We start from the raw sequence: 21646 nt of genomic DNA, 5'->3' as shown, positions 1-21646 counted from the left end.
GTAGAATCAAAGTTGTAAGAACTGTTGGGGGACTGGAGAGATGACTCAGTGGTTAAGAGCACTGGCTGTTCTTCCAGAGACTCAGGTTCGATTTTCAATTCTGAGCTCCCCACTCTGTAGCTCACAAGTGTCTTTTAACTCCAGTCCCAATGGATCTAGTGCCCTCTTTTGTCTTTCAAGGGTTCTACTGCATACAAGACTTAAATGCACACACAATGCCCATCCACATAAAATAAAAATTATTAGGGGTGATATGACTTACCCTTTGTAGAATATTGTTGTATTTTTAAAGGGACTGTAAAGTTAATGATGGCTAAGTAATGACTTCTTCATTTTGTAGATCACACAGCTTTGTTGTGGAGCATAGAGACTGGCAAGTGTCTTGTCAAATATGCTGGCCATGTGGGCTCAGGTAAGCATTTACCCAGATGAACACAATAATCAGAAGCTGTACTTCATCTGATTCCTTTAAATTTTTTTTTATAAGATTAACTGTGTTGGTAGAAAGTTAGAGATAAAATATTAGTATTTTGGTAGTTGGGGGTGCAGTGTAATGTAGACAGAGATTAGAACAAACGGTTCTTTACCTTGTATAAGCAATAAAGGTAAAAAGCTTAATGCTTAAGTAGTGCTACACATCAGTCTACATTGTGTAACTTTACTTAATTGTTTATTATAAGCCATGTTTTAGAGATTGATGTATTATACTTTGGTCAAGCAAAAATAAGGGATGCTCCTACTGATTGTGTGTTTGGGTCTGTAGTTTGTAATATTTTATAATAGGTCTCTTCTGCCCCTTCAGTTATACATGGGTGTTAACAATGTTATGACCAAATTTTATTTTTGCACTTTTCTCTCAAATGTTTGTGAATTTCTTCCATGTAGAAGGCCTTCATCCAGTCTCTGTACAAGGCTGCCTACTTAGTCACTCCCCTCCTCTGCCAGCTACCGCTGTCCCGTAGCGTTGACAGACAGACTTATTGGCCTTGTAGATCTCTTTGTGTGTGTGACTTTTTCCTCCACTCTGCCTGTGGCTATCTCTACAATCCATAGAAATCAGCAAGACAAAGGCTAGAACAAATAATGAATTTAGTATGAGACAGTTTTCTAAGGAAGGGATTTGGGCTCCAGGTTGCCTCCATTCTCTTACAGAAACTTTTTGCTAAATCTTTGCTGAAGAAAAGGGGGTTTAAAGATCTCCACTTTTGAAAGAGTCTTGTTGTGGTCTGTAAGACCCCTACTCTAGTCCCGAGTTTTTAATTTCTAGATGAATTTTTATGTATAGAGTAGAAGCCTCTTTTGCGTGTGTGTGTGTGTGTTGGGGGGAAGGTCAGCTTCAACTGGACTCCAGCATGTCTGTTAAAACACTATAAAAGTCTCCCAATGGAGAAAAGATTACAGTTTGATAACGAAAGAGAGGGACACAAGTGTCTTTCTTGAATATCTCCACTGCCATTGGAGTTGAGCCTGGGTTCACTTTTATAGACTCAACATCACCTTTAGCTTGTGCAAAGCCACAACCATGGGTGAATCATCCTTTAACCCAGCACCTTCCTGACCATATTGATTGTCTTTAAGGTGGGTTCTAAATCATAGATCCTAGTTCTTCTCTTTTTTTAGTAGCTTCTCTCCTTTAGCTGTTTTGTTTTTGTTTTTTCTCGAGAAAGGGTTTCTCTATGTAGTCATGGCTGTCCTGGGCTCGTTTTGTAGACTAGGCTGCCCTCGAATTCACAGAGATCTGTCTGCCTCTGCCTCCCTGAGTGCTGGGATCACAGGCGCCACTGTGCCTGGCTCCTTTAGCAGTTCCTGATGCTACCTGTTCCTTTTGTCCTTTTCTTACTTGTCTTTCCTTTCTTAGTTTATAAGTACAGTGCCTTGAATATGTTACTAGGAATTCAAATATGTGTTAAAATTTTGTAGAACATGTATTACACTCTAAATGTCTTTTAAAAATATATTTATTTTTATTTTTTATATATTATTTTTTCCTGAAAAAAATGTATGCACCATAGGTGTGCTTGGTGCTAGGGAGATCAGAAGAGGGTGTTGGATCTCTTGGAACTCAGCTTACAGCATGTTGTAAGCAGCCATGTGGATGCTGGGAGCTGAACCTGGATTTTCTGTAAGAATAGCAGGAGCTCTTAACCATCTCTCCAGCCCCCAACACCAGTTTATTTTAAAAATAAATTTGCTTATTTTTAGCTTTGTGGCTTATATTTATTACTTATGACAGCAGTTTTACCAACTCTTCTACATTATTTATATTTCAGTACTGAAGGTAAATAGATTTCTATGTAGTTTTATAGTAAAACATCATTTTAAAGGCATAGCTAATAAAATTACCATAACATAATTTTTTGAGGTTTGGCAGAATTCTCACATTGTGTTTAAGGGATAAGCATTTTTGTTACGAAGCAGGGATATGAAGGTTGGTTCTCAGAGAATTGAATTCATCTCCCTGGGTAGACTAATGGTGGTGTCTGTTCTAAAACCTGGGATTTGCTTTAGGAAAGTCTAGGTTAGGGAGATGGGGTTAGAATCTTTTTAATACCCGACCAGTCCCATTGCTCTGGGCTCATGCTTGTTAACTGCTGACCGCCCATTAAGACAGCCCATCTGGATACAAGGAAGGAAGGAAGGCCGGAGGGCACAGGGAGGCTCTTCATTGGCTTCAGCTTCCTTATTATGAAAATAAAAGCTTTGTCAGAAACATTGCCAAGACTTACCTTTGAGTTTTCTAAATGTGGCTAAGAAAAAGAGAGGACAGTAACCTAATCTCCATTCATTCTGGAGTTGAAATCCTTTCCTGGGGTCTCATTTGTCATGGACTAGATCAGGGTTCTATAAGTTGGGAAGACTCAGGGTGAGGCCAGTGTGCAGTGTCTGCATGCTACAGTTTGCTTTTGCTTCTTGTCCAATAACTGTGTTTATCTTGATTTATTTTAACTCTAAATTACTTGCCTGTTTATAAGAGTGGATTGTTAATATTCTTTCTTGTATATCCTGTTATTTAGCAGTAAGTTCATGCTTTAGTGTGTTTTTATGCTTCTGTTCTAATGTATACAGTAATTCATAGTTTAATCAAATCAGAGGATTTAATGAACTATCATAGTTTTTTAAATTTACAATTAACTTTGTAATACATACAAAGCTAATAAATATCAATACCGTGTTTTATTTTAAACCTGTTCTTGTAATATTTTTATTTTGCAGTAAATTCTATAAAATTTCATCCCTCAGAGCAGTTGGCTCTTACTGGTATGTTGATTTTTTTCTTTCTTGATTAAAATTATTAATAATCTTAACATAATAACAGCTCTTAATTATTAATATTCTTAACATAATAACAGCTATTAATTTTATATTTTGTTTGTATTTTCATAGTTATTCATGGTACCTATGAAAGTTAGACTGCCTTTAGTAGAAATTTTATGAATTATTTTCATTCCTTTTTAGGTTATTTACGTAGGCTGCTGTAGCTTGTATGGATCACATTTTAGACTGACTCCAGCAGTGATGGTGCACGTCTTTAATCCCAGTACTCGGGAGGCTGAGTTAGGGGCCAGCCTGGTCTACTGAGTGAGTTACAGGATGGCCAGGACAATACAGAGAAACCCTGTCTCGAAAAACAAAATGAACAAACAAACAAAAAATTGTTGCTGCTTTTGGAAGGTAGCCTGTTGTACTGAGGATTATTTCTATAAAATTGTCAGATGGCTATGGAATTGTGCTTTGGGATACAGGTGATAATCTTGGAGAGTATGTGTTGGCTTTGATGGGCCAGAGTTTAGCATGCTTCTGAAAAAGTTCAGTTAGTAGGAATATATATTTGATAGACCATATCACATTTGTGTCTGCTTTGTCATGCTCTTGTAGCACAAAAGTGTGTCTCTGCAGCAGGTGAAGGGACATGACTATTCATTTACAAAAATGGGGAAATGCTTGCACTTTTCCCATGCACCATATTCTGCTGACCCCAGGATAGAGTATACAAGTTGATGACAGGGGTGGGTCCTTTGTGGAAGTGGAAGTATTTAGCAAGGAGTTCAATATGAGTACTTTTAATGTGTAGAGTGCAGAGATTACTCCTTTTGGTCACAGACTTTTCACATGTGAGAGGGATATAGTGGGAAGGTTATTCTAAATTATTTTCTCAGTCTTAGATGATCGTAGCCAATATTTACCTTAATATATATCTGAGGAGTTAAAGTAGGAAAGACACTGAAGATTTATTATCTGATTGGTAAAGAGGAAAGACACTAGACCCATAGCAGTTGGATATAAACTGAAGTCTTAGAAGGAGAGGTGAAACCAAGTGGCATCTAAAAAAGGAACTAATACAAACTTTGAGACAGATAAAGGAGAAGAGAAAAGTAGACTGCATTTCTTAAATAGTGCTGATTGGAGGGAAATTGGCAAGGCAGGACAATCAGTTGGTTTTGGCCATAATGAATTCACCATCAGCTCATGGTAAGTTTTGCAGTGGTGAAGAGAAGATGGAAAGCATACTGCTTTGGTGAGGGTCAGAATAACCACTCCGGAGTGGAAAAGTGGCCTCAGTGCCCTGTGTGGCTGTCCTTCACCTTTCATTCCTAATTAAAGCATTGTCTTGCAAACTTTAGCTAGAAAGAAAATAGAAAAGCAACACAAATAAGTAGTGCTAAAAGTAACATAATAACTGACAGTTGTGAAGTCCTGTTCATAATGAGTGGATGAAAGTATTACTCACTTTCCTGAAACATAGCAGATTCTGTTATATCACAAGTGTGATGCAATAGAGTATTTAATACAGAAATTCCCAGCAACCGCATAGTGGCTCATAACCATCTGTTATGAGATCTGGTGCTCTCTCTGGTGTGTGGGTCCTGAAACATATCAGACTCTGTTATATCACAAGTGTGATGCAATAGAATATTTAATACATAAATTCCCAGCAACCACATGGTGGCTCATAACCATCTGTTATGAGATCTGGTGCTCTCTCTGGTATGCAGGCATAAATGCTGGTAGAAAGCTGTATAAATAATATATAAATAAATCTTTAAAAAATATCTGTAGTTTTTCTTAGCCTTCAAAATTTTTGTAAGATGAAATATTTTCTTTAGTAATAGCAATTATAATCCAAATTTTGTTCATGTGTTCTGTTCTTAATAGCCTTGCACAGTCTGAAATTACTATTTAAATAAAGAATATTCATTTTACTAAATGATCACTAAGTTAGAAAAGCATAATTGACGTATGGCCACAGTGTAGGAAGGAACACATTTTATGCTTGGTGTGCTTGTGGATAATCTTCACCCGTTTGTCTCTTCAGCTTCTGGAGATCAGACTGCTCATATTTGGAGATATGTGGTACAGCTTCCAACACCTCAGCCTGTTGCCGACACTAGTGTAAGCATGTTGAGTTACTCTGAGAGTGCTATGCTGCTCTACTTATATAAGACTAGATATTTGCAAATGTTAGAATAAGCTCATAGTATCTGGTGTGGTTGAATGTGGTTTAACCTATCTTTTAAAAGGTTAGTATAGATGTGAACTGTGAATTTAATCAGCCATCTTACAAACAGATGGGATTTATACTCTTGGGGTAATGAAACTGAACATAGGATGAAATGGAGGAAGTCTTATCAGTGCTGGGTTCTCTAAGCACCAGAAAATGGAACTGCCTGGCTATAAACATGTGTCTTTCTTTGGACAGGGGAACAAGGATCTGACAGTGATTTGGAAATTGCCAATGCTGTCACTCCTGTTATAGTCCTGAGGTTGCCTCTTCCTCATTTTCAAAGGGCTAACTTTTTGCTTTTCATCCTTCCTGCTTCTCTCTGTTTCATTTTTCTCTTTTTTTGACTCCTGTTTTCTTTTTAAAAGACATGGTTTTGATGTAGCCCAACCCAAGCTGGCCTAGAATGTGCATTCTTCCTCAGCCTCCCTAGAACTGGGATAACAACCATGTGCTACTTTATCTGGCCTTTTTTTGGTTTGGGGCCACAGGGGGTTAGAGTTGAGGGAGCAGGAAGCCACAACCCAGTGCCACAGCAGGGTTGGGGCTGCCCAGTTAGCTGTCATGGTAGAGGATGCTACTTTAATGGGTCTAAAAGGTAAAGAATTGAGCCTAAGAGCATTATTGTTGAGAGCATTGTTGTTGAGATCTACTGGAATTTTCTTTGCTAGATTTGGGGATTGTTTGGAACCTGGTGTCCGTCCCTTGTTTTCTTTTGCCCCTTTTGGAAGAAAATTAACTTCTGCAGCATTGTACTTTTTATAAATGTAACTTGTTTGTTTTCTGTGGTCTGTAGGAATTTTGCCTGGGTATAATTATACCTTGATCCTCATACAGACCTCCCAATTTAGATGGCATTTTGTTAAGATTGTACTTTAGACTTTCATGTTAATGCTGGAATGAGTTGATGTTTTAGGGTAGAATAAATGTATTTGCAGTATAAGAAAGCTCTGTAATTTGGAGGCCCAGGGTTAGGATGTTATGGATTGGTGTCTTAGTTAGCGTTTCTATTGCTGTGAATAAACATCATGATCATGGCTACGCTTATAAAGGGAAACATATAATTGGGGCTGGCTTACAATTCAGAGGTTTAGTCCATATTGTCACTGTGGAAAGCATGGTTTGCATGCAGGCAGACATGGTGCTAGAGAAGGAACTGAGGTTCCACATCTTGATCCGCAGGCAGCAGGAAGTGAACTGGCTTCAGCCTCTAAGATCTCAAAGCTGGCCCCCCCAGTGACATACTTTCTCCAACAAGGGCCACACCTCCTAATAGTGCCTTCTCTATGGGCCAAGCATTCAAACACTTGAATCTGTGTGTGTGTGTGGGTGGGGGGGGGGTATCCCTAGTGAAACCACCACAGTTGGGTTTTTATATGCTAATGGGGCTTTAATTGGAGGTAATAGCTTAAGAAAGTTAATCAGGTTAAATCAGACTGTAGGGTGGTGCCCTGATCTGATAATATTAGTGTCCTTAAGACACCAGAGGGCCTGCCTTCTCTCTTCACCATTATATAAAAGGCAGCTGTTTGCCCGGAAGGAGAAGGAAGGCCTCTCACCAGAAAGCAGACTGGTTGACCTTCATCCTGGACTTCTCCCTTCCAGAATTAACTTACGTCATTTCACCTTCTAAAACATGAGGTTTCAGAGTCTTTTTTGAGCCTTTTTGTGTGGTCTTTCCAGTGGAATACGTGCTTAACACTACCCATGGCCCAAACCATGTATGCATGGTCCTAACCCTCAGATCTTTTCTTCTGTTGCCTGTCTGACGAGGTAGCTTCATCTGAAGTGTTTGTCACATCATTTTTTTTTCTTTAATTTTTTTTTTTTTTTTTTTAGTGAAAGCCTATTATGCTCAATGTTGTAGGTCAGCAGTTAGCAAACCTGTCAAAAAATTTGGAATTCTCTGTGACACAATCTTTTTATCTCCCTACTCTGTTTCTAGCTGCTCCATGAAATCATAAGGATTCAGTTGCTCAATCTTTTTGCACTGGGAAAGCATACACAAGAGATACCAATGAGCTTCCCTGTGGACCACTGTTGGGCATAATTACCTAGGAAGTGCAAGACAGACAAGATGGTGTGGCAGATTTGCATTTCATACTCTATGTTGGAGCCATGTTCATTATCTAGCCAAAGAGATCCTTGTCCACAGAGCTAGGCAGAGCTGTGCAGCAGCAGTCAGGTACTGGAGGGCAGGACACCTTGGGTGCAGGTGTGGGGGCTAGAAAACGCATGACAAGGAACCAGAGCCTTCTGAACAGTTCCAACAACAGCAGATGGAAGGCATCCAGACACTGAGCTCAGAGTAACAGCATTGCTGCAGCATTCCCATCAGGTATTTCCTGTGATTGTAGCAGACCTTCCTGTCTTGGTATGTTTATCCGCAGGGAGCCATTCTTCTCTTGAACATTACAGCCTGGGAATCAGCTCTCATCTCATGCAGAGGGGAAAGGGTTTTGCTGACCTTTAACCTTTCCAAAGTTTTCCAGGTTCTCAACTTTTTTAGCTAGTTGAGTCTAGTGGCTGCCCGCCATAGCTCTAGAATAATGGGCATGTTGATAACTCAGTGGCTCCCCCTTTGCTTCTGAGATAAAGTCTTTCTTTGCAGGGGTTCCTCTGCCCTTCTCCTATTTGCTTTTGAAATGGTCCCACGGTTTAACTCTGAACTTATGGTAGCTCTGTCTGAGCCTCCAAAGTGCAGTGATTATAGGCATGAGCTGTTCATTCCTGGACAAGAGGGTATGTTCTGGTTTTCTTTTTTAAACCTTTCTAGGCATACTTTTTATATTCCTTCTGCAGTCTAGGCACTACTGAACACATCTGTGCATAGAGCTTTATAGCTATCACATTCTTTCCTTTCCCAGGCTGTACCTGTTTTCCTCAAACTCTCCTTCCTTCCCATGCCACTCACATGTGGCTTCCCTGTACCCTGTGTACTCTGACACATCCTGTAGTCTTAGCAGATTTTTCCTGCTACTTCCTACTTCCTCTCTTCCTGATGTTATTTCTGCAGTGCTTCCCTCTTTCCTTAGAATGGGTCTTACCATCTGCACACATTTGTCCCAGAGCCTATCAGAATTACTATCTCACCGGCTTTCCTTCCCACACCAACATCTTCAGAAATGCCATGTGAAAATTCATGCTTTTCCCTCCTGAGTCACACTCTTGTCTCACGTGGTGTCCCCACAACTCTGCTGTTCCTCAGTCATCAGTGCTGCCTTTATGATTGCTCATTCTGCGGAATGCCAACGCTGATTTTGGGGATTCTAACAGACACCATTTCCTTCTGTTTCTTTCGTCCCTTAAGTCTTGTTGGGTGGCTCTCTGATGCTCTACCCACTGGTGTACGTGTGAGTTTGCTGCTCATCTGTTCTTCTCTACTAGTCCTCGTTAGTCTCTTTCAGCATCTAAGACTTTACGGATCAGCTGTTACTATGAGTCGCAATTTGCATACCGACTTTCCTCTTAACTCCAGATTTCAGTTGTTATCTAATTAATATGTTGCCTGGGTGTCCTGTTGTTGGGTATCTTTTTTTGTGTTTCCCACTAACCTGCTACTTCTAACCTGTTGATCATCTCAGTTGTGCTGTCATTATTACTCAGTAGTTTGGACCATATACCTTTAAACAGTGTGTGTGTGTGTGTGTGTGTGTGTGTGTGTGTGTTCCATGTGGATATATGTTGGCAAATTCTCAAGCTTTCCTGGGGATAATGAGTCTTTTTTTCTCACTTTCAATACTACCACCCACATCTAGTTGTTTCCTGGTGCTTCATGGGACTGGTGGTATTAGCATCGATTTATGTTATCACAGTGTGTAGATTAGAAGTCTAAGAGCAAGGTAGTAGAAGGATTGGTTTATTCTAAGGCCTCAGTCCTTGCCTAGCATATAGTCACCTTGTCACTGTGCCCTTCCATTCTCTTTCCCTTGTATGTGTGTCTGTTGTAATTTTTATTGTAGTACGTTAGTCATGTAGACTAGGTTCTACACTCATCCTAATTTTAATTGCCTCTGAAGGGCCCTTTTTCTAATAGGGGGTCATATTCTGAGGTCTTGTGGTTGGGGCTTTGACAGATGAGTTTGTGGGTGACACAGTTTAACATATACCAACCTTTTTTCATTTTCCTGTATTTAATAGTCGTAACATGTCTTTGCTCAGAAGTGATGTTTTTCCACCACATGTAGAATAGAGCATAGAGTCCTTTCCATGGCCTACCAGGTTTCCCACACCACCTGCTACATTGCCTCCCATCCATGTTGTCTCTGTGTCCCTTCACCTGCTAGCAAGCCCAGTTATGTAGCAGAGAAAAGAGGACTTTATACTTGTTCCTTTTGCATGAATAGTATTTCCTACAGTATACAAATGCCCTTCTCCTTGTTCTCCATAATTGGACTCAGTTGTTGTTAGTCTTTCTTCAGTAATTTTGTATAAGACAGCAGCCCTTCAGCTGTCTATCTCTTCAACTCCCTTTCTTATTTTCTTCAAAGCCCTCACTACCACCTGATGGTGTATGCCATGTGACATACTTCTTTGCGTATTTTGTTCACATATACTTAGACTAGTATATACACACATGTGACAGTTTTACTAGCTCGTATGTGTATATTTTGTGAGTGTTTGTAGTCTCTCTCTCCTGTAAGGACAGGAACTTTGCCAGTTGTGCTTAACCAATATTCTTATCATTTAGAGTAAGCATCATTTTAAGTATGACTGTCGTCTTCTGTCTCCTTAAACAGCATGACAGTTTACCAATATTTATTTAATGAATAAACATTTCTTGAAGAGCTGGAGTATAGACTGGCTGTTACGTTTTTACGTTATTTGGCTTTTAACAAAAGATTTAATTGATACAGAAAAATCATATGGTCTCTCATTAGAACAATGGAATTCTAAGCCATATAGTTTAGAAGTTTTTTTTTAAAGTATCTTAAACAGGCTGCTGTGACTCAAAATTTATATTGTGACGTTATTGACTTTTAATGTATTTTGAAATTTTACATTGTATTTCTAAAAGTGGTAAAAATGAAAATGTTGAAAATTGCTTTATTTGCTATTTAATTGATTAGTGAAGATGAATTTTAGTTTAGATGCTGTAGTGGCTTTAATATTTTTCAGGGTATTTGGCTTCCTTTTATAGCTAAGACTTAACATTGAGAAAGCATTCCTTGAATACTAGCTATATATCAGGTACTGTGCTTGCATTGACCCTAATGGTGACTAAATCTAGAAAGATAAATGGTGTAGCCTTGCTGGAAAAAATAAAGATTCCTACAGAGTCTTTCTTTTATGATTTTTACCCTTAGCAACAAATGTCTGGTGAAGATGAAATGGAATGCTCTGATAAAGATGAGGCTGACATTGATGGAGATGTGCCCAGTGACTGCCCTGCTGCCCGAGTCCCCCTGGCGTCTCTCAAAAGCCATCAGGGTGTGGTTATTGCTGCTGACTGGCTGGTTGGTGGGAAGCAAGTGGTGACAGCCTCATGGGACAGAACTGCCAACCTGTATGATGTGGAGACATCTGAACTTGTTCATTCTCTGACAGGTATCTTGCTGTGAACATCTAAAATTCTTCCTAGTTGGGCTGTTTTTATGTCTGAGCTTACAAATTACTTCCAGGCCAGGATTCTGTTTAGTGCTCTTGGCTTTTTGGTTGTCATTTTTGAAGATCTTGTCTGATTGATTAATAGAATTCTTCATAGCTGAAAATATTTTATCTTCAGGGGATTAACTATACCATGTAGTATTTCAGTAGTCGAAGTATGATTGCTGTATTGGTATTCTCTTTGACATTCCTTCCCCAACTTTTTTTTTTAACAACAAACGTAAATAACAGGAGTCTATTACCTTGATGGTTTTCTTGTCTGGTTTTCTGTGTCTATGGTGGCTACTCATCATCTATGATGGGCTGCCTGGTTAAAGTGAAGGTGCAGCTTGGGTAGGGCCTCTAGCATGTTCAGTCTTCTTCCAGGCTTACTGGTTGCTAGGAAAATCCATCTAGTTTCTTGTAACCATGTGGCTGGGGTCGTACTTTCTTACTAGTGGTCAGTTAGGGTCTATACTGAGCATCCAGGAGTCTCACCAAAAGCCCCTTCCCATGTAGCAGGATGCAGGCTTCCAGGCTGACAGGAGCATGCTGTGTTGCCCTGGATTCTCTAGCTTCTGGAAGGGCCTTGGCCTTTTGAATGGTTCTAGGTATTTAGACCAGACCACTGAGGATAGCCTTTCTTATGATTAACACAAAGTTGACTGATTCAGGGACCTTAGTTACACATGTGGAATTCTCTTTTGTTTATTGCATACCTCATTTATAGAACATTATATTTATAAGCTCTGCCTAAATGCAAGACAGGATCTTGTTCCAAGAGCCCATAAAATTATACCATTAGAAGTTATTCTTGTTGCATTCAGTCAGCCTGTTAATTCGTCTGACCTTCTAACTGTTAAGACCAAAACTGAATTATGATGTATCTAATTTCCCACTCTTTTATGTGGGTAGCTGAAGGGACTTCAAGCATCTGAGGGACAGTCTTCCACACCACTGAGTAATTCCTTAAGGTTTTCTTTTCCAACAGCTAGTAGTGGTGCCCGTAAAGATGGTTGATATTTTTGATTGGTGTGTTTTTAAAAAGCTTCATTCTAATTATGTGTCTGCAGGCGGATGACCTTGTGTTTTTGTTGTATTTGGTTGTAGGGCATGACCAGGAGTTAACACATTGTTGCACTCACCCCACCCAGCGGCTCGTGGTGACCTCCTCCCGTGACACAACTTTCCGTCTCTGGGATTTCAGGGACCCTTCCATCCACTCCGTGAATGTTTTCCAAGGACACACGGAGTGAGTTGCAGTTGTTTAGAGATCTTATCTCTGAAAAAAAATTTGTAGGTTGTCATTGAAACTTAAGTCTAATCTTAATTTCTACTGCTTGAAACTTAGCTCTTTTTCATAATGATAGCTCTTTCTCTAAACATTTTGCTATGTGTTTCAAAAGGTGTAGAAGACTAAAAGAAGGTTCTGATGGTCTTTCAAGAAATTGAATGGGATGTAATCTGGCAGGGGCTGGAAGTAGGTGGCTTAGTAAAGGAAGAACCGAGGAGCACCCAGAGCATGGTTGGGGGGAGGGTAGTCCTCTTATCACTCAAGGGCCCCAATTTAAGCTGTCGACAGCTACTCTCAAACTGTAATAAGTCTTTTTTAAAATTAGGTAATTAGCAAACTAGATAATTTAGTCTAGCAAACAAAGTTTTGGGTTTAATTATGGCATTGTCATATCTATGTGTGATTATACTTTGTTCTCAAACGTTCCTCTTTCCCTGTCTGGTTCCCTTTCTTCTCCCAGTTTGCCTTCCTTGTGCATTCCTTTAACACATATTCCACTACTCTCCATTTCTCACCTCCTTTGTGATCTACTTCCCAGCTCCTTTCATGGCTCCTTTCTAGTTTTGTGACTTCCAAGGCAGACATAGATGCACACTTTGTTGTATCTTTGAAAGGTTTTGTTACTGCATGTGTTTTGAGGGCATGTGCTGAGAGATTTATATGCCTGTGTATACACATACATGTACACACAGACCATCAGTCTAGTATGTGTTCTTCTCTGCTTGAATTTCTGTCCAGTGAGTTAAGCATGAGGCTACTCTTAACAGAGTTCAACAAATGTACTCTTTTGGTCTTTTTAATAAACGGAGATTGTCTATCCAATTCCTCGTGACACTGATTAAGGTAGTGTCTGCCAGGTCTCTCCCTGGAAAGTAGTTTTCCAGTTTGGAGTTACTCAAGTGACACTTTGAGATATGTGGCTGTTTTATTTCCCCGTAGCTTTTTATCAAATGAGTATAGCATCATTAATGATCCCTGCCAACTTAGTACAAGAATGTTGCAAAAGGGTGAGGTTTCTAATTCTGCCATTCTTTTCACCTTCATTAGCTAGCCCTTACCCTTTGAGAATCAACACAGCTTTATAGATATTCTTGTCATTTTGGTAGTCATTGTCCTTTATTATCATTTTAATTTTGGCTGTTGGTACCACTAGGCCACTGAACCTTCCACTTTTCTTCTGTTGTCTAGACATGACTGTTCTTTACAAAACTACAGTAGGATGATGCCATAGGCTGGACAATAGCATTGGCACCTCACTCAATGCTAACCTGTACTAGAACAAGCAAAATCTATCAGAGATTTGAATTGGGCCAACAAGAGAGTTTTGTTTTCAGAGAGCAAGACAGTTGTACTTGTGATAAGGTAGAGCAAGTATTTGCCCTTACTATGCTTGCAAGGACAGAATGGAAATTGTGGGGAACTACTGAAGCTGGAGCATCGTATCCAGATAAAGATACAGATGGCAAGGGTTTTATAAGTCCTTGTTGTGCCTGGACAGATGTAGTCAGAAGTCACATGTTGCATTTGAGGTTGCTAGATCTTGGCAGGTATCATCTTCTTTTCAGAGAAAGTAAGCCATGAGAAGCCAGGAGGTTTCCTGTCTTCAGTAGAGTTTAACTCTAAAGGAGTGATCTAGCTTGCCTTGTGGTGATATTTAAAGACTTAAAATTCACACTCTGGTTATTTGAAACATTTTATTTTTGTTTCATGCTTTGAGGGGAGAATATATTTGCATTTCCTGTAGCTGATAGAGGTACATGTTACAGCTTTTTAAAAAAAATAATTTAATTTTATGTGCATCAGTATGAAAGTGTTAGGTCCTTTGGAATTGGTGTTACAAATCGTTGTAAGCTGACATGTGAGTGCTCGGAATTGAACCCGGGTCTTTGGAAGAACAAACAGTGCTCTTAACCGCTGAGCCATCTCTCTAGCCCTGCATATTACATCTTTTAAGGTCTTGCTGGGACAAGTTGTTTGAGGAATATGACTCGTGATCTCCCCCCACACAACTCTCTTTTTGAGGCAGTGTCTTACTATGTGGCTATGGTTGTCCTAAAACTCACTATGTAGACTAGGTTAACCTTGAACTCATAGAGATCCCCCTGCACCTGCCTCTGTCTCTCAAGTCCTGGGGTTAAAGGCATGTGCTACCACATCTGGTCTAAGGAGACCCCCTTTTGTTTTAAAACTTTTATCTGCTCTCTGCTCTTGCAACCTCTCCCCCAAAAGAAAATGAAAACCAATTAAAAAAAGAAAAGATAAATCTCGTCATGGAAACTGAAGTGTGTCACTCAGTTTACCTTTTTGTCTACCTACACATCTTTACTTGCAAATGTTCATTGCAATGAGTCATTGGTCTAGTTTTAGATCTGGAGTCTACACTACCAGTACTGGATTCTCACAGGGACTTCTCTCAGATGTCCTGTTGTTTCCTAATGTTATGGAGATCCTGTACCTTTGAATCTGTAGGACCAGCCCTGTCACATGCTCCAGCAGTGCAGAGCTGATGTAGATGCTGACATGGGTCACATCAAAGGCCTGGATCTGGGCCTGGGTGGTAGTAGAGTTTGTTAGCCCGCCAGCTCTTTTGCATCCACACCACCAGGGTAAGCTCTTCAGTACTGCACCCACATAGCTCACCAGTGCTGCAGCTGGCAAAGGGCACGGTCTTTTCTCTCCAAGCCCATCTCTCCCGAGGCCTTATTTTTAATGTAGACCAATTAATATTTCAAAAGTTGGTTGACAACCCCTGCCCCCCTCCCTCCCTCTCTTGAGACAAGGTCTCTTTACATAGTTCTAGCTGTCCTGGAATTCACCACTTAGACTAGACTGAACTCAAACTCAGTGAGCAGCCTGCTTTTGCAGTGTAGTCCTGTTTTTTAAAATAGGGGCCAAGAGTAGGCTTACATTAAATCTATCTTATTCACATGAGCCCTCTCCCCTACCCAGCTTTTCTGAGATATAAGACAGTTGTTAGATTGGCTTTAACCACAGGATAAATGAAAGTTTTAATAAGAGAAAAAAATTTTTTCATTTGGTGCTAATTTCCATGCTCTATCAAAAATGATATTTTTTATCTGATTCTTTTTTTATGATGATTCTTTTAAAAATTTATTACAATTTATTTACTTTGTTTCTAGCTGTAGTCCCTTCCCTGGACTCCTCCAACTCCCTTCCTCCTTTCTTTCTTCCCTCTCTCTTTTCCTTGTGTACCTCTCCCCCAGTCCACTGATAAGGGATGTCCTCCTCCCCTTTCATCTGACCCTAGCCTATCAGGTTTCATCAGGAGTGGCTGCATTGTCTTCCTCTGTGACCTGGTAAGGCTGCACCCTCCTCAGTGGGATGTAATCAAAGAGCCAGCCACTGAGTTCATGTCAGAGACAGCCCCTGTTCCCCTTACTAGTAACCCTCTTGGAGACTGAGCTGCCATGGGCTACATCTGTGCAGGGGTTGTAGAATGTCTCCATTAATGGGCGTTGGTTGGAGTATCAGTCTCAGAAAAAGACCCCTGTGTCCAGATTTTTTGGTTCTGTTACTCTCCTTGTGGAGCTCCTGTCCCTCCAGGTCTTTCTATCCCCCCTTCTTTTCTCTGCACTCTGCCAAAAGTTTGGGTATGAATCTCAACATCTGCTTCGATACCCTGCTTGGTAGAGTCTTTCAGAGGCCCTCTGGGGTAGGTTCCTGTCCTGTTCCCTGTTTTCTCCCTCTTCCCTTGTCTGTCCTTGTTGCCTTCTGAATGAGGATTGAACAAAGACATTTGCTCAACCATGTTTGTAGCAGCTTTATTCACAATAGCTAGAATCTGGAAATAAACCAGATGTCTCTCAATTGAGGAATGGATACAGAAATTGTGATACATTTACACAATGGAATACTAGTCAGCAATTAAAAACAAGGAAGTCAAGAAATTTGTAGGCAAATGGTAGGAACTAGAAAGATCATTTTGAGTGAGGTATCCCAGAAACAGAAAGACACGTACGGTATATACTCACTTATAAGTGGATACTAGACATATAATATAGGATAAACATACCAAAAATCTGTACACCTGAAGAAGTGAAGATAAGCAATGAGGAGGACCCTGGGTAAAAAGGATAATTTTTAACTTTTAAAGGCTTTTCTAGATTGGTAGGAATTGGCTGGATTCTTCTGCCTCTAAATTTTGTAGTTGGCTCCAGTGGTCAAGAGCATTGGCTGCCTTAAGAAAGACCCAGGTTTGATTTCTAACACCTGCACAGGATCTCACAACAGTCTGTAACTTTAGTTCTAGGGGCTCCAAAGCCCTCTTCTGGCCTGCTCAGGTATCAGGCACACAAGTGATGGACAGACACGCATGCAGGAAAAATACATACATATTATATATAATCGAATTAGAATTAAAAGAAAAAGAATTATTAAAAAAAAAGAGTGGCTAAGTTTAAAAAGTACCCTCTGGCCTTTCACATGTAGGTTTAGGACTTGGTCAGCAGATGGAGCTGTAGATATCTTTACCGAACACAAAATATTTCTAGTAATGATCAGTAGTAAGCTTTTAGAAACACTTCACATACAGAAAAACAGGAAATGAGACATTTCACATGGTTTTATCTGAGGAATCTTCATAGTGTCTGTTGCCTTTTACCTTTGTCATGGGTTGTGGGGGTTTGAGCCTATACAACTAAATAGCAGATAGCAACTACATAATAGATGTGCACCTGTGATCCATAAAGGCATGCTTTTATTAAAAGCATTTGATTTAACTCCTCATTAAAAGCAGAAGAATGGCCACTGACTGCAATGTGTGTTGGTGTTCTAAGTGCGACTTAAGAAAATAAGCCCTGGGCTCTCCTGCTTTATCACTCTGAGGGTTCACAGTGTTCTGCAAGCTCTGTAGGCTCTTCCACAGTGGACTGTAACATTCCTTGATGTTCTGGTTTAGAATGAGTATATGGTAAGGGGCTTTTCGAAGCTTATGGAGACCACAGTGCTATCTTCAAAGATGCTTTTCTGGAGTCTCTTCATTAAGTTCTTTTCCTGAATGCTTACAAGCAACAGTCAGATTCTCAGCTTTTATGTTTACTGTTCTTACTGGTGTAGCTCTAAAAAGTTGAATATAAAAAGGTTAGTTAATGAATCTTTGCTTAGAGAAAGGCAATATTTCTACATAAGCTTTTCTTGCATATTTCATATTAATATGATATTCATCTCTCTTTTGAAAATTGTATTTTAAGGTATGTTTTTATTTATGGGAATTAAGCATAAATTATTTAGTTAAAGAACCAATGCCTTTAATGTGAATGGTTGACAAATGCTCAGTTAATCTGAATTTTTGTATATTGGGTTTTCTTAAGGCAAGGTATAGTTATATAAGCATCATGGTTTTTTTTCCCCCATTTTCATTTTCTCTCTCTGTTATTCCTATGCTTTTCCATGGCTTTAATGCCTTTTTGCAAAACTAAGGTTTGAGATATAATGCTTCACTGTAAGATAAAAAACTATAGCCAAATGGTCCCTTGAAATTTGTGCTGTCATTATGTTTGCTGGGTGCAGACAGAACTCCTTGATGTGAGCTGTGCTCAAGGCTTTTACTTTTATCATACATTTTTAGAAAGAAATAATAAGCCTTTTTCTTTTTTGATGTGTTGCATTGATTTTCACCCTGTATTATGACATCTCTTCATTATAATAGAAAATCTACCGTAGTATTTGTTGAGTGTAATGATATATCTCTTTTTGGATCAGTCTTTAGTAGCTCTGTGTATACAAGTTGTCTGAAGAATAATTTTAGATACTCTATATAGTATTTGTTTTACTAGCAGCAGGAATGGAAAATTGTCGGCCTTGTTCTTGGAAAAATAGATAGTTTGAAAATTTTGACATAGGAATTTCAGCTGGTGGCTGAAATGATTGTTTTCTATGAATTTGTATTTTAATTATTAAGAGCTGGCACTCAGATTCAGTGCTTTTCTTCTGAATTGGCTTTTATCTGGTAGTGTGATTTAGTAGCCAAGCGTGCACTTCCCAAGCCGGTGTTTCCTTCTTCCACCAGCACCCTCTTCTTGTACTAGGCTCCACACAGATCTTGATTGAGGATGGTTTAAATATATGAGGGGCTCTTACTACTATGAAAGGTGTTAGGTTAAATCTACTGACTGTTCTTTGAGAGGAGCATGTGAAATAAAGGACTATCTAATTGCTTATAAATAACCCAAGGCCCCAAGCTCCACTCTTCTCAGATTCTTTCTTCTTGGTACCATTGTCCTGTCTAAGTACTTGGCCCTTTTCTTTTCCTCTCTACTATCCCCCTTTTCTCAGGTTCTGCCCCTTCCCCCCTTTTCATTTACTATGAAAAGGAGCTTACCATTGAGGCAATCACTGGTCATTAAACTTACTCCATGGGTGGCCATTGGCTCTAGTTTGTACCCGACTGACAGTATTTATTCACAGATGTGAATAAACATTGGCATTGAAAACAGTTTGAAATTAGCTCAGCATGGATGAGTATTTGACAATGGAAGGTTTTTGTTTCTTTTTTACTTCTTTTATACACAATTATAACTTTGCTCTCAATGTGAACTTTGGTGATTTCTTCTAAGGAAACTGAAATGCATCTAACAAAACAAAAAAATTATCTTAAAATTGTAATGAATATTTTGAAGTTTTGACATTTTCATATGCCTTTATTGCCAGGTATCTGGAGGCCAGGCGGTAGTTACTACTAAATACTTAATTCTAGATAGACTCACCAAGTTAGAAGTGGCTTTGTATTATAGTAACAGTTTTCTTTATGCTTTTAAAAAACTGTTTGGAAAATGGCATATTTATGTAGATGGCAGTTGATTTTTAATTAGAACTGCATTTTGTTCTTTGTCAGAGCCAGCATGTGGGAATCACTAGGGTAAAAGCTAGGGAGAAGTGGTGGCTTTCTGCTGTCAAGCTGCATGATGTCGGAGATTTTGGAGGACTGTACTTGTTTTTTAATTTTAATTATTAATTTATTTGTTTAAACGATTTCTTTTTTGAGACAAGGTTTCATGGAGCCTCTCCCTGAATAACTACACTTAAATCTATGGTAAAATCATTTTTATTTTTAGCTCAAGCTGAACCGTATGTACAGCTTGAAGATAAGCCTGAATTTCTAATTCTCTGCCTCTTTTCTCGAGGGTGCTGGGATTACAGGCGTCTGCCACTATAGCCAAGTTGTATTTAGTTTTAAAATCTGTGTTACTACTGGTGACCACTTTTATGCTCTTCTGTGTGAGGAAGTACTCTGGCATCATAGACACCAGGGAGTAATACTTTCTAGGGACAGGAGTACAGCTTCAGAAGTGTGTTCACAAGTAGAAATGACCATTCTGAGAAAGAAAACAATTTGTAACATTACAGTGTCCTCAAGATCACACGTATGTTTTCTTTAGGGGTTCAGCCCTGGAGAGGCTGCCCATGTGCCAATCGATGGCCTACACCTGTGCACATGCTGGTAGCACTGAGTAGATTCAGTGGGTTAAAAAACAACAACAAAGGAACAAAGAAACACATGAAATTGGGAAGAAATAGTGATAAGGGATAGGAAAGGAATTGGAGGGGAGGGAATGGGGCATAGACTTGATTAAAACACATTCTATGTATGTATGTTTGTATGAAATTCTCAAACAATATAAATAAGTGAATAAATCAAGGTTGAAAATAGCCAAGGACTAGCAGGCTAGTGGTATGGTATGAACTCCTATTTTAGGTTTTCTTCTCTTTCTAATTTTTTTCTCCTTAGGGACTGACCTTAGGGACTTCCTTGAACTTCTGATCCTGTTGTCTCTACCATCTGAATACTGGTATCATAGCTGTGTTTGCCACTATGCCCAGTTTTATTTATTGCTGAGAATGGAACCCAGGGCTTTGCTATTCTTCCGATTGAACTAGTCCATTTTCTCAGTTTAATTTTTTCACTTATCTAGGTCATACAAGTTTATAGGGAAACACAGTGGGCAGTTGGCGTAAGTAGCATCTATCTGCACTGGTTTGTGCGTAAGTGTGGAATAGGTCTTTTGTTTAATGTATTAGCTATGAAAAACAACAACAGTATATTAGACACACAGTACCTGTGTAAGCATGTGGTGGGCACTGTAATACACAGTTGTCTTGGAGTATGGTGGATACCATTCTTGAGGTGTTTGGGTAGATGGGCAGGTCATTGTGTCTGGGCCAACAACTCTAAGAACTCCTCACTTGGGCTTACTCTGTCATACTTGAGTAGGTGGTATGGTACTATGTCAGTCTAAGTGATGTGCTTTAAAGTTGCCTCTTTATTCAGAATACAGTTCTCAAAAGTAAGAGATTTATTTATGCATGCTTCTCATTTTAGAGCCTTCACCGTGATCCTAGTATGTGGGAAACTACAGCAGGATGTTGAGTTTTAAGGCCAGGCTTGGCTACATTGAAATCCTGTCTTCAGCCAACCACAGAAATGGGCTATTCAGAAACTAATAAAAACAAGTATCAAAAGGAAATGGGTACTACTCAGTGGATGCATCAATAACTTTGTTGTGAGCTGTCACTGAGGTTATACAGAGACCAGCCATCAGGGTTTTACCACAAATTACAAATGTTCTGACTCACTGAGAATAGAGGTGGAGCTGTTTTTTTTTTTTTTTTTTTTTTTTTGTGAAAGGGTTTCTCTGTGTAGCTTTGGCTGTCCTGGAACTTGCTTTGTAGACCACAAACTCACAGAGATCTGCCTGCTTCTACTGGGATTAAATGCACTACATCCTGCCAACTGCAGATAGAAACCACTTTGTGTTGTGTAGAACCCACAGAGTGCAAGGGAAAGGAACTGCCAAATGTTCCAGCTTCTGGGGGGGGGGGGAAAGATGGTAGTTATAATGCATTAAGAGCATGGTTTGCTTCTGGCACAGCCAATACTGATGGACAGCCCGTTCACACTTAGCGTAGGTGAACCAGTCACCTGATCAGATTTGAAACTGCTGCCACTTCCTTTTTCAGTCAGCTACTGCCTGGATTTTCTGCTTTGTACTGGAGCTGCAGGGTTCTGACACTCAGTAGTAGATCAGAATAACACAACATTTAACTGCCACCTTGGGGAGCCAGCTGTTCCACATAAGTGATTTCTCTAGTAATCCCGTAAGAACTAAAACTTTGAAAATGACTTTCACCCTTCTAATTCATGTTTGTAAAGCAAGGAAACGATGGACACCTTGAGGACTCCTGTATGTATTATGTTGTTCCCACATTAAATGGGCTGGTACATTTTCAGTTTTGTATGTCTGCTTTGT

At 39.5% G+C, this 21646-nt stretch overlaps 1 protein-coding gene across 3 annotated transcripts in view; it reads left to right on the top strand.

Moving 5' to 3' along the window:
• Positions 1-21646, top strand: part of Wdr37 (WD repeat domain 37) — a 60580-nt gene that overhangs the window by 23476 nt on the left and 15458 nt on the right. For all 3 annotated transcript variants that reach the window (XM_060372735.1, XM_060372736.1, XM_060372737.1), the window contains exons 7-11: positions 341-412; positions 3214-3258; positions 5315-5391; positions 10807-11047; positions 12197-12338. In XM_060372735.1, coding sequence (XP_060228718.1) covers positions 341-412; positions 3214-3258; positions 5315-5391; positions 10807-11047; positions 12197-12338 — 577 coding nt within the window. The remainder of the gene's footprint in view (positions 1-340; positions 413-3213; positions 3259-5314; positions 5392-10806; positions 11048-12196; positions 12339-21646) is intronic.

The sequence above is a fragment of the Meriones unguiculatus genome, chromosome 19, assembly GCF_030254825.1.
Source record: "Meriones unguiculatus strain TT.TT164.6M chromosome 19, Bangor_MerUng_6.1, whole genome shotgun sequence".
Classification (NCBI taxonomy): domain Eukaryota; kingdom Metazoa; phylum Chordata; class Mammalia; order Rodentia; family Muridae; genus Meriones; species Meriones unguiculatus.
Note: the sequence above shows the minus strand (reverse complement) of the source record. Positions and strands in the feature narration are given on the sequence as shown.